Raw genomic sequence first — 12999 nt, forward strand, 5'->3', positions numbered from 1 at the left:
CCTTGGCCTGCTGAGGACGGCACGGGAAGGGATGAGTCTCCCCTCCTCACCGAGTGGGGCAGGGAGAGGCGCAGAAAGGTATCTCCCTCTCACTGGGACTGTTCTTTCCAGAGGCTCTGCACTGGCAAACTTGATTTCCCAGTACACCCTGGCTCTACTCCTCTTTTTCTACATCCTCGGGAAAAAACTGCATCAAGCTACATGGGGAGGTAATGACTGCCCTTTTGTCTTCCAACCGGGATGTGGGTTTTGTCTCAGGTTGAATTCCGGCCCAATGGCCAGATCTCCTGGAAATGTGTGTGTCCCGCCCACAGGCTGGTCCCTCGAGTGCCTGCAGGACTGGGCCTCCTTCCTCCACCTTGCCGTCCCCAGCATGCTCATGCTGTGCATGGAGTGGTGGGCCTATGAGGTCGGGAGCTTCCTCAGTGGTCTGTATGAGGTTGGATGATGGGGACTGGTGGGAACCCGGGGGCCCTGTCTAGGTGCAAGGTGACAGCTGTCTCTCTTCACCAGGCATCCTTGGCATGGTGGAGCTGGGCGCTCAGTCCATCGTGTATGAACTGGCCATCACTGTGTACATGGTAAGCAGGGGAGCCGGTCGTGGGGAGGTGCCAGGCATTTTCCTTGCTCGGTATCTGAAAGAGTCTATGGATGAGCACAGGCATTCGTACATGAATCATTTGTGAAATGATGGACAAAAGTCAAATCCCATCCTTGAGCCTGGGAAGGTACCTCTGCTACAGCTGGATCTTCCCTAGGAACTGAAGGGGGGCTGGAGAGAAACTGCATGTGATCTGCTGGTTCTCCATCTCCTAACGCAGCTCCCAGCTGAAACTTCCCTTGAAAGATTTGATTTTGTTTCCATACTTTTAGAATCTTTTTCAGTTGTCACAACACAAATGCCTTGAGGGGCCAGGTGGGTGGCATAGCAGAGGGATGAGGCTGGGTGTATGACCATAAACATCAAGCTGCCTGTGTCACTATGCCCGCTCCTGCCTGGTTCTGAAGCCTCTGAAAACACAGTGTGGCTACTCCAAGGTAGATCTCCAAAACAACTGAAAGCAGGGTCTTAAAGGGATTTTTTTTTTTTTTTGAGACGGAGTCCCACTCTTGTTGCCCTGGCTGGAGTGCAACCTCCACCTCCCGGGTTCAAGCACTTCTTCTGCCTCAGCCTCCCAAGTAGCTGAGATTACAGGTGCCTGCCACCACGCCCAGCTAATTTTGTATTTTTAGTAGAGACAGGGTTTCACCATGTTGGTCAGGCTGGTCTTGAACTCCTGACCTCAGGCGATCTACCCTCCTCGGCCTCCCAAAGTGTTGGGATTACAGGCGTGAGCCACCGCGCCTGACTTGTTAACTGTGTTCACAGGGGCATCATTGACAGTAGACAAAAGGTGGAAGCAACCTATGTGTCTGCGGGTGAACGAAACGGGTTCTATGCATACAGTGGAGTATTATTCAGCCTTAAAAGGGAGGAAATTTTGATCATAGAGAACACTAGTCATTAGGAGGCTTTTCTTTGGCTTTATTTTCCTGAAAACATCAACTGGAGATTCTGAAGGAAGCAAGTACCATTTTAGAAATGGAAAATTAAAAACAGAAAGGGAGTCTGTAATGTGGGGAGAAACCCAAGCCAGCAGATATGCTTGGCATTTTTTGCAGCATTAACACTTAGATTTTTTCCCTCTGATATTGGTTATGTTTTAAAACATAGAGTACACATTTCCTGTTTTCTTTAAGAATTATTCTCTTGCAGAGCTATGTTTTTTGTTTTTGTTTTTCTATCCTTGGCAGAGTTTTTTAACATGGATTTTTTACTTCACTTTTAATATTTTATTTACATTTTATATTTGAGTAAATTCATTACTATATCTAAGTCAAAATGCTTAATGGTATATAGGATTCCACTATATGTGATATACTTTTAAAATCAATTTCCTATGGTTGAATAGTTTATTTCCAATGTTTCAATATTAACAACTCTTCAAGGAACATCCTAGGACAAATATCTTCATATACTTGTCTGATTATTTCTTTAAGATTCGTAAAAGTGAAACAAAGGTATGATTTTATGTCTTTTGAATATATTTCCATATGCTTTCCAATAGGCTTGTAAGAATTTACACTTATATTTCTTCTTAATCAAAAGAAAGATGTATGCCCTTTCCTCAGGTTCACCAGTTTTGCCACATTTATTCTGTCTGGTCTTTCTACACAGTCCATGTTCAAATACTATATCAATACAGTCAATTCAAAACAATACCAGTTGTTCCAGTAATGTCCCTTATCACTAATTTTCCCCTAGCGTCATATCTCTTTAGTGTCCTTTAATCTGGAACAGATCTTCATTGTTCCTTCGTCTTTCTTGACCTTGGCATTTTTGAAGAACATAGGCCATTATTTGTAGAAGTCCACTCAGTGTGGTTCAGCTGATGTTTCCTTATAAATAAATTTAGATTGTCCGTTTTGGGCAGGAAAGCTAGAGAAGTGATGCCGTGTCCTTCTTAGTGCACCATATCAGGAGGCACATGATGTTGAGCTGTCTCAGTGTTGGTGATACTACTTTTCACTTGTTGGTGGTTTTTTTTTTTAGACAGCGTCTTGCTCCGTCACCCAGGCTGGTGACAGTGGCCTGATCTTGGCTTACTACAGTCTTGACCTCCTGGACTCAAGCAATTCTCCCACCTCAGCCTCCTGAGTAGCTGGGACTACAGGCATGCACCACCACTCCCAGCTAATTTTTTTTTTTTAATTTGGTCTTGTTATGTTGCCCAGGCTGGTCTTAAACTCCTGGGCTCAAGCAATCCTTCGACCTTGGCCTTCCAAAGTGCTGGGATTACAGGCACAGCCATTGCACCCTGCCAGTATTAACTTTGATTGCTTGGTTAAGGTGGTGCCTGCCAGGTTTCTCCTGTCAAGATACTACCTTTCCCTTTGTAATGAATAAATAAGTTGTCAGACGATCTCTCTGTTTGTCCCTACTTGTGAATTTATAGGCAGAGAGTCAGTCTTCTATTACTTTTTTATTTCTCAATCTGTGTATCAGATTTTCTTTAAGCTGGTCCATAGTCATCCTGATCCTAAGGCAATGTTCATGTTTCAACAAGTGATGACTCCTTTTTCCTTATTAATATTAATTTTTCAAGTGGTAACTTTATAAATAATAGTAATGGTAAATCTTTATTGAGCAATTCCTACATGCTTCTTCTAAGCAGTTAGCATGTACGGACTCATTAAGTTCTCACAATAGCCCAATGAGATGGGTTCTATGACTCAACTCCTTTTACAGATAAAACTCTGGAGGTTTCAAGAGGGTAAGTAACTTGCTCAGGGTGATGCAGCTGATAAAGTGGCTGTGCTGGGATTTGAGCCCAAGCAATCTGGCTTCAGAATCCTGATCCCTAACCACAATGCAGGGTTGCTTCCCTGCAGTTCCTTTAGTGCCACTCCTGTCTTCTAAGCTGGATCCCTTGATGGTCTTTCAGAACAGACACTATGCCATGTGTGGAGGCGCATGCCTGTGATCCCAGCTACTTGAGAGGCTGAGGTTGCAGGATCGTTTGAGCCCAGGAGGTCGAGGCTGTAGTGAGCTATGATTGTGCCACTGCACTCCAGCCTGAGGGACAGAGTGAGACCTTGTCCCTATTTATTTTATTTTATTTATTTATTTTGAGAAGGAGTTTCACTCTGTCACCCAGGCTGGAGTGTAGTGGCACTATCGTGGCTCACTGCAACCTCCGCCTCCCAGGTTCAAACGATTCTCCTGCCCCAGCCTGCTGAGCAGCTGGGATTACAGGCATGCGCCACCACGCCCAGCTAAGTTTTGTATTTTTTAGTAGAGATGGGGTTTCACCATGTTGGCCAGGCTGGTCTCAAACTCCTGACCGCAAGTGATCCACCTGCCTCGGCCTCCCAAAGTGCTGGGATTACAGGCATGAGCCACCGCGCCTGACCTCTGTCCCTATTTAAAAAAAAAAAAGAAAAAAGAAAGACACAAGCCTGGGCTCCTGATGAGTCAGTCCATCCCCCCACACCCAGAGGAGGAACATGGTTGTGCAGCATCCTCATGTTGCAGAGGTTGGAAGCTCTGCAGCAAAGCCCAGTTTGTGCTAAGCATCGTAACCTGGGGTTCAGTTTCCACAGTAGTGTGGGAGTTCCCAGCTAGACAAAGGGGATGTTGCAAATCAGTCTTTTCAAAACTTTTAGGACCAAGTTTTCCCACTAGGTGTGAGGCATGAGGCTGCTTCTCTGCACGTGTTCTCACTCTGCAGTTTCTCACTCGTTGTTGCAGGTTTCCTTTTTATTTTAGGTCCCTGCAGGCTTCAGTGTGGCTGCCAGTGTCCGGGTAGGAAACGCTCTGGGTGCTGGAGACATGGAGCAGGCACGGAAGTCCTCTACCGTTTCCCTGCTGATTACAGGTGCTGAGACCCCTTTACCCGAGGCTCTTGGTGCAGCCTCTGCATGCAAAACCCAGGCTCCCCCACTTCCTGTGGATCTTCTTGTTCACTGTGTTGTTTCTTCTGCCGTTTTTACCTTCAGTGCTCTTTGCTGTAGCCTTCAGTGTCCTGCTGTTAAGCTGTAAGGATCACGTGGGGTACATTTTTACTACCGACCGGTAAGTGCAAGGATTTTCTTGAAATGTGAAATCTGTGATAAAGAAATGGTTCATTGAGAAACTTTGTTCTCTAAAATCAGGCTGTTCAGAAACATTGCTGTTTGAAATCTTATCAGTAAAAAGAAAACATCTCACTCACGCCAGTAATCCCAGCACTTTGGGATCACCTGAGGTCAGGAGTTCAAGGCCAGCCTGACCAACATGGTGAAACCCTATCTCTACTAAAAATACAAAAATTAGCTGGGTGTGGTGGCAGACGCCTGTAATCCCAGCTACTTGGGAGGCTGAAGCTGGAGAATCTCTTGATCCCAGGAGGCAGAGGTTGCAGTGAGCCGAGATTGTGCCACTGCACTCCAGCCTGGGCAACAGAGCAAGACTCCGTCTTAAAAAAAAAAAAAAAAAAAAAAAAAAAAAAAAAAAAAAGAAATGGTTCCTCCAAGAGCAAGATGCCAGCAGAAAAAGTTTTTTAAAACTAGGAATTTTTTTTAAAAAAGAGGCCGGGCACAGTGGCTCACGCCTGTAATCCTAGCACTTTGGTATGTCAAGGCCGGCAGATCACCTGAGGTCAAGAGTTCGAGACCAGCCTGGCCAACATGGTGAAACCCCCATCTCCACTAAAAATACAAAAATTAGCTGGGCGTGGTGGCACACGCCTGTAATCCCAGCTACTCAGGAGGCTGAGGTGGGAGAATCACTTGAACCCAGGAGGAGGAGGTGGCAGTGAGCCAAGATCGTGCCACTGCACTCCAGCCTGGGTGACAAGAATGAGACTCCATCTCAAAATTTAAAAAAGAAATGGTTAAGTTGGATAGATGCTATCATAGAGGCCGCCTGTGGTTGTTGCAGCAGGGATGTCTGACTCATTTGCAAGATCAGAGGCTCGGCCGGGCGCGGTGGCTCACGCCTGTAATCCCAGCACTTTGGGAGCTGGAGGCAGGTGGATCACAAGGTCAGGAGATCAAGACCATCCTGGCTAACACGGTGAAACCCCGTCTCTACTAAAAATACAAAAAATTAGCTGGGCGTGGTGGCGGGTGCCTGTAGTCCCAGCTACTCGGGAGGCTGAGACAGGAGAATGGCGTGAACCCGGGAGGTGGAGCTTGCAGTGAGCTGAGATCCTGCCACTGCACTCCAGCCTGGGCGACAAGAGTGAGACTCTGTCTCAAAAAAAAAAAAAAAAAAAAGTTTCTAACTCCCTCACTCAGAATGAGTGGGGAAGGCGGTGGTAAATAGTTGGCTTTTCTCACAAAGGGACTCAGGATGAACTTTACGAGGACCAGGACAGATGGATGGTTTCAGAAGGAACATAGTAGAAGCTGGACTCTGAATCTGTCCACTTGGGAAACCATACAGCGGCGAAGGAAAATAATGAAAAACAAGAGGCCCACAAACTATAGAACTGATGAGACGAGGAAACATCAGAAACTCAACAATCAAATTACTTGTAAGGTGGCCAGGATCGACCCAACCTGGTAGAATCGGTGAAAGAGATGAACCTCTACCTAACTTAATCACAGGGGGCGGGGAAACGGCACCTCTAACAAAGAAAGGGGGACGTTACTACTAAACACAATCATTTTTAAAAATCCTAAGAGACTACTTTGCACAACTTTTTCCAAGGAAATCTAAAAACCTGGAATAAACAGATAATTTTCTAGGGAAATAATTGATCAGTATGTATCCTAGAAAAGATAGAAGGTCTAAATAAACTGATTTCCTGGTAAGAAATAAGAGAAAGCTATTTTTTATTTTTTTTTGACAGAGTCTCGCTCTGTCACCCAGGCTGGAGTGCAGTGGCATGATCTCAGCTCACTGCAAGCTCCGCCTCCCGGGTTCATGCCATTCTCCTGCCTCGGCCTCCCAAGTAGCTGGGACTACAGGCGCCTGCCACCACCCCCGGCTAATTTTTTGTATTTTTGGTAGAGATGGGGTTTCACTGTGTTAGCCAGGATGGTCTCAATCTCCTGACCTTGTGATCCGCCCACCTCGGCCTCCCAAAGTGCTGGGATTACGGGCGTGGGCCACCACGCCTGGCCGAGAAAGCTATTTTAAAATGTCAAAAAGCACAATCCCAGAAGGTTCCAAAGGATAATTTTATAAAATCTTCAAAACATAGGGAATTGCGAACATAGGTAATACAGAAAATTTCAGAGCACAGGAAAAGGAAAACTTTGCATTCTGTTTATGAAGCAAATATAACATTGGTGCGAAAATCTGACAAAGTTTGCACATAAAAAAGAAAGAAAATCACAGATCACTCTTATGTATTAATATGAATTTAAAAATCCAAAATAAAATGTTATTAGACATAGGCCGGGCGCTGTGGCTCACGCCTGTAATCCCAGCACTTTGGGAGGCCCAGGTGGGTGGATCACGAGGTCAGGATATTGAGACCATCCTGGCTAACACGGTGAAACCCCGTCTCTACTAAAAAATACAAAAAATTAGCCGGGCGTGGTGGCATGCACCTGCAGTCCCAGCTACTCGGGAGGCTGAGGCAGGAGAATGGCGTGAACCCAGGAGGCGGAGCTTGCAGTGAGCCGAGATCGAGCCACTGCACTCCAGCCTGGGCGACAGAGTGAGACTCCGTCTCAAAAAAAAAAAACTTATTAGACAAAATTTAACAGCACATTGAAAGAATACATTTGGGTGAAATATAAAAGTGAATATAGGCCAGGCGCGGTGGCTCATGCCTGTAATCCCAACACTTTGGGAGACTGAGGCAAAAGGATCACTTGAGCCCAGGAGTTCAAGACCAGCCTGGGCGAAACCCCATCTCTACAAAAAATAAAATTAAGCTGGGCATGGTGGTGTGCACCTGTAGTCCTAGCTACTCAAGAGGCTGAGGTGGGAGGATCACTTGAGCCTGAGAGGTTGAGGCTGCAGTGAGCCATGATTGCATCACTCCACTTCAGCCTGGGTGACAGTGAGACCCTGTCTAAAAAAAAAAGTGAATATAATATCTCAGCTGGAAAAAACAGGTGCAGAACATCATATAGAGAATGCTGCATGTGAAATGATAGAGTATAGAAAGCAAAATTAAGAATATACATTTGTATCTGCTTATATTTTCATAGACACTAGACAAATATGGAACGTGCTAGGAATTGTTACCTGGAGGAGGTAGGGCTGGTACTGGGGCAAACTGGAAGGGCACTGCAGTAAGACTTTGCTTACTATCTTGTTCATATTGTTCCATTTTTTGACCATGTGCATGTTACCTATTCAAAAAATAAAATTTGAACAAAATAATTATATTTCTGTCCTTTTTGGTGAGGAGGAAGTGATCATCTTGTTCAGTGCTGGATTTCTTTTCTTTCTTTTTTTTTTTTTTTTGAGATGGAGTTTCGCTCTTGTTGCCCAGGCTGGAGTGCAATGGCGCGATCTCGGCTCATCGCAATCTCTACCTCCTGGCTTCAAGCGATTCTCCTGCCTCAGCCTCCCGAGTAGCTGGGATTACAGGCATGTACCACCACCCCCGCTAATTTTGTAGTTTTAGAAGAGACGGGATTTCTCCATGTTGGTCAGGCTGGCCTTGAACTCACCACCTCAGGTGATCCGCCCGCCTTGGCCTCCCAAAGTGCTGGGATTACAGGCGTGAGCCACCACGTCCGGGCCAGTGCTGGATTTCTTATTTAGTAATTAAACAAGTATTTATTGGGAGACAGTCTTCTAGGTTCTAGTTTGGAGTGACCAAACTCACTCCAAGGGTGTTGTGAATTTCTTGCTTCCCCAGGTCAGGGCAGCATTTTTCTCGTCTCCCTTCACGTGCAGGGGTTAGAATCCAACCCCTAGCTTTAGGGGTCCCATTTCTAGGAACCAAGGATAATTCTGCAGAATATATCTATCCATAGAGGGAACTTAATTTTTACTCTGTAGCGCTTCACTCAGGCTTACTAAGAGACACAGTCAGACTTGGCCTGTGGCATCATCTTAAAAGAAGGATGCACCCAAACTTGCTGGGATGATAGATGCGTGCCACTGGGCCCAGCCAAACTTCTTTTCAGCTGATGGGGAACGGGGGAGGGGTGTCACCAAATCCCTTGATTTGTCTACACTGATCAAAGGGACTATGCAGTAGCCCCTCCTTATCCTCGGTTTTGCGCTTCAAGGTTCAGTTACCTGCAGTCAATTTTGTTCTGAAAATCTTTTTTTTTTTTTTTTTTTTTTTGAGAGGGACTCTCACTCTGTCACCCAGGCTGGAGTGCAGTGGCGTGATCTCGGCTCACTGCAAGCTCCGCCTCCCGGGTTCACGCCATTCTCCTGTCTCAGCCTCCCCAGCAGCTGGACTACAGGCACCCGCCACCATGTCTGGCTAATTTTTTTGTATTTTTAGTAGAGACGGGGTTTCACCACGTTAGCCAGGATGGTCTCGATCTCCTGACCTTGTGATCTGCACGCCTCGGCCCCCCAAAGTGCTGGAATTATAGGCGTGAGCCACCGTGCCCAGCAGTCTGAAAATCTTAAGTGGAAAATTCCAGAAATAAACAATTCATAAGTTTTCAATTGCATGCTGTTATGAGTATTAGGAGGAAATCTCACGTCCTGCCTGGGACATGAAATCATCCCTTTGTCCAACGTCTTCACACTGTGTGTGCTTTCCACCTGCTAGTTATTTCAGATCGACTGTTTTGGTATCACAGTGCTAGTAATCCCAAAGCACAAAAGTAGTGATGCTGGCATGTGGTTATGGCCTACTTTATTATTACTGTTGTTACTCTCTTACTGTGCCCAATTTATAAGTTAACATTATCATACGTATGTGTGTATAAGGAAAACACAATGTATTTAGGGTTCAGTCCTCTCTGCGATTTCAGGCATCCACTGGGGAACTTGGAACATATCTCCTGAAGACAAGGGTGTGGTGCTGCATATTTTTTCTAAAAGCTGTGGATACAACATGCAGTTAGTTTCCTCTATGGACCCAGCAACAGGAGAACTGTCCCTGACTAGGCTGCTGGCCTCAATGCACGCGCATGGCTGTAATATGCAGAAAGCTATATACTTTTTTTTTTTTAAGACAGTCTCACTCTGTCATCCAGGCTGAAGTGCAGTGATGCGATCTCAGCTCACTGCCTCCTGGGTTCAAGCGATTCTCCTGCCTCAGCCCCCTGAGTAGCTGGGATTACAGGTACCCACCACCAGGCCTGGCTAATTTTACATTTTTAGTAGATACGGGGTTTCACCATGTTGGCCAGGCTGGTCTCAAACTCCTGACCTCAGGTGATTCTCCTGCCTCAGCCTCCCAAAATGCTGAGATTACAGGCATGAGCCACTGCGCCCAGCCAGAAAGCTAAATACTTCTTTCTCCACTTTGTCTCCTAATCACCACGTGCTTTATTTTCCTAACAGAGATATCATTAATCTGGTGGCTCAGGTGGTTCCAATTTATGCTGTTTCCCACCTCTTTGAAGCTCTTGCTGTAAGTATTATGTAGTAGTCCCCTAAGTACTGTTATGATCTTCTGATGGTGGTAAATTTCAGCTGAGAGGAGGGGCCAGCATAGGTAGGAAGATTGAATATTGTTATCACATTTCGTTTAGAAGGGTACTGTCACCTTACCATGGACTTTAGCATCAGAGTCCCACAGAATATGAAGTGCTCGGGAGATGGGAGTGTTTCAAGAGCACCGGATGTGTTCACACTGATGGAATGCTCTCTGCCTGCAGTGCACGAGCGGTGGCGTTCTGAGGGGGAGTGGAAATCAGAAGGTTGGAGCCATTGTGAATACCATTGGGTACTATGTGGTTGGCCTCCCCATCGGGATCGCGCTGATGTTTGCAACCAAACTTGGAGTGATGGGTAAGCTCTAACCTCTGCAGGCAGGGCTTAGCTGCTCACCAGCCCAGGAAATGACTGTCGGAGCACACAGGTCTTTGACTGAGGCTCACCTCTGAAACTCGGGAGCTTGTCTACGTCCATTCTGTGTCTTGTCAGAGAGCGCAGGGGGCATTCAGGAGGTGGCCTCCAGCTCTAGCCAGGGCCCCAAGGCTACGTGGTCCTGCCCCTCACACCCCTGCGGGCAGTCTTCCACGCTGACACACTTGAGCACAGATACCCTTTCTACTCACCTCCTATCCTGAGTCATTCAGCCCTCACTTCTCTAAAGGAGGCGACAGCAGGGACCGCTGAAGAAGCATTTGGAAGCATCCCTTTAGCGTGTTCCATGCTGTTCTTTAGAGACAGCATGTGAGCCCCTGAGGGTGACTCTGCAGTGCCAGGGCCATCGTAGGCGGTCTGTCCTGCATGCGTGGGGTGCCGCAGGGTCAGCACTCACGGTGGTACTCTGCATCCTAGAGCAGGGCCCCGTGTGCTCACCAAGCAGTGTGGCTGGATCCTTGGAGGGCAATGGGTGGCCAGTGCCCTTCTCATCACCCTCATCGCACTCCGCAGCCTCCACCTCCCTCCTTGTGCAGCCTTAGCTCTGTGCCCCCACAGAGCTCCCCACAAGGCCATACACGTGGTCGGTGTGAACAGCACAGGAGGAAGAGGGTGGACTTGAGCACCTTCCCACATTTGGAAGAAAAAACTTAATCCACAGCATCTGAAATTACCAGAGCTAATCTTTTTAAAAAGTACGGAAATAAATGACTGCCCAGCTTTGATTTCTAAAATAATAATTGGGAACATATTGGCAGTTAATAAATGATGATATGAAAACCTGGACATTTATCTTTGGGGTGAGTAGTGACTGACTTAAAGCGTGGCTTGTTTTGATTCATCTGTACTTGGCAGGCTCAGAGGTGGTGAGAAGTCAACTGATACCTACAGGGAACTTCCAGTTCAGTATGTTCCTTTATGTGGCACATTTTTCTCAAGTTCAATAATATTTTAATTAAAAATACAGGAGTTGTTCAAAGAATAGAATTGCCAATGCAAAGTTCATTGGGCTTGCATGATAGTGCAGAAAATTATTTAGCTGAGTTTCTGGTGTGATTCATATTTTGGATTTGCCAATTGCCTAGCTAATGCAAATATTATAGGAATCTAATTTATTTTTATTTTTAAAGTAATGTATTTTATGTAACACAGTATATCTAAAATTATTGCAACATGCAATCAGTATAAAATATTAAGGAAATAATTTAAATTCTCTATATTATATCTTTTAAACTTTAAATTGACAAATTATAGTTGTATACATTTATGGGGTACAGTGTGGTGTTTTGATATATGTATAAAATGTGGAATGATTAAATTAAGCTAATTAACATACTTATCACCACTATTTTTTATGGTGAGACATTTGAAATTTACTTAGTTAACTCAAAATGTGCAGTACATTGACTACAGTCACCCTGGTGTGCAATTGATCTCAAAACTTATTCTTCCTATCGGAAACTTTGTACCTTAACAACTCCCCATTCCCACGCCCTCCCCTCCTTGCCACCAGTCTCTGGTAACCATCATTCTACTCTCTACTTCTATGAGTTCAACTTTTTTAGAAGAGGAGTCTACTTTATTCTCTTGTTTCATTTTTTTTTACAGATGGGGTCTTGCTATGTTGCCCAGGCTGGTCTCAAACTCCTTGACTCAAGTGATCCTCCCACCTTGGCCTCCCAAGTAACTGGGATTACAGGCATGAGGAACCTGCTTTGAAATATAAATCCGTCTATATCCCAAGTGCTGTCCTTGGCTCACCTATTCATTTAACAAAATATATCTAGGCCAGGCACAGTGGCTCATGCCTGTAATTCCAGCACTTTGGGAGGCTGAGGTGGGCGGTTCACTTGAGGTTAAGAGTTCAAGACCAACCTGGGCAACATGGCGAAACCCTGTCTCTACTAAAAATACAAAAATTAGCCAGGTGTGGTGGTGTGCGCCTGTAGTTCCAGCTACTCGGGAGGCTGAGGCACAAGAATTGCTTGAACCCGGGAGGCGGAGGCTGCAGTGAGCCAAGATGGCACCACTGCACTCCAGCCTAGGCAACAGAGTGAGACTCTACCTTAAAATAAAATAAAATTTAAAAAAAGCATAACTAATTGTGCAAAGTAGAACAGGAAGTTGAGAATCACTGAAAAGAAATGGTGGGGGCCCTGGGGATGTGAGGGCTCTATGAGAAGACTGTAGTCAATCCCCCCTACCCACCTATTAGAAGAAAGTGTGGTATGAATTGGTTTTGAGTATTGTGTCTCCTGGTATGGTATGCAGTATACCTATACAAGGTGTCTAGGAGAGCATCAGAATTCTGCAGGTTCTCAGAAGCAACCCCAGGAAATCATAATGACCTTCAGAATCCCTGGGAAACATTTTAAATATGTAAACTCCCGGGCCTTGCCCATGAGATTCTAATAATCATCCCACTTTGGGCACCTAGGTTGGGTCAAACGGTAATCTTTTAAATGATGTATTCTAAAATTATTGGAAATCTAATTCATAACTTT

The 12999-nt window shown here is 45.5% G+C and overlaps 1 protein-coding gene across 3 annotated transcripts in view; it reads left to right on the forward strand.

Moving 5' to 3' along the window:
* SLC47A1 (solute carrier family 47 member 1) overlaps positions 1-12999 on the forward strand; it is a 43931-nt gene that overhangs the window by 21647 nt on the left and 9285 nt on the right. For all 3 annotated transcript variants that reach the window (XM_009236520.4, XM_009236521.3, NM_001131190.2), the window contains 7 exon segments: positions 112-209; positions 315-428; positions 514-581; positions 4310-4418; positions 4540-4615; positions 9968-10037; positions 10285-10417. In XM_009236520.4, coding sequence (XP_009234795.2) covers positions 112-209; positions 315-428; positions 514-581; positions 4310-4418; positions 4540-4615; positions 9968-10037; positions 10285-10417 — 668 coding nt within the window.

The sequence above is a fragment of the Pongo abelii genome, chromosome 19, assembly GCF_028885655.2.
Source record: "Pongo abelii isolate AG06213 chromosome 19, NHGRI_mPonAbe1-v2.0_pri, whole genome shotgun sequence".
Lineage (NCBI taxonomy): Eukaryota > Metazoa > Chordata > Mammalia > Primates > Hominidae > Pongo > Pongo abelii.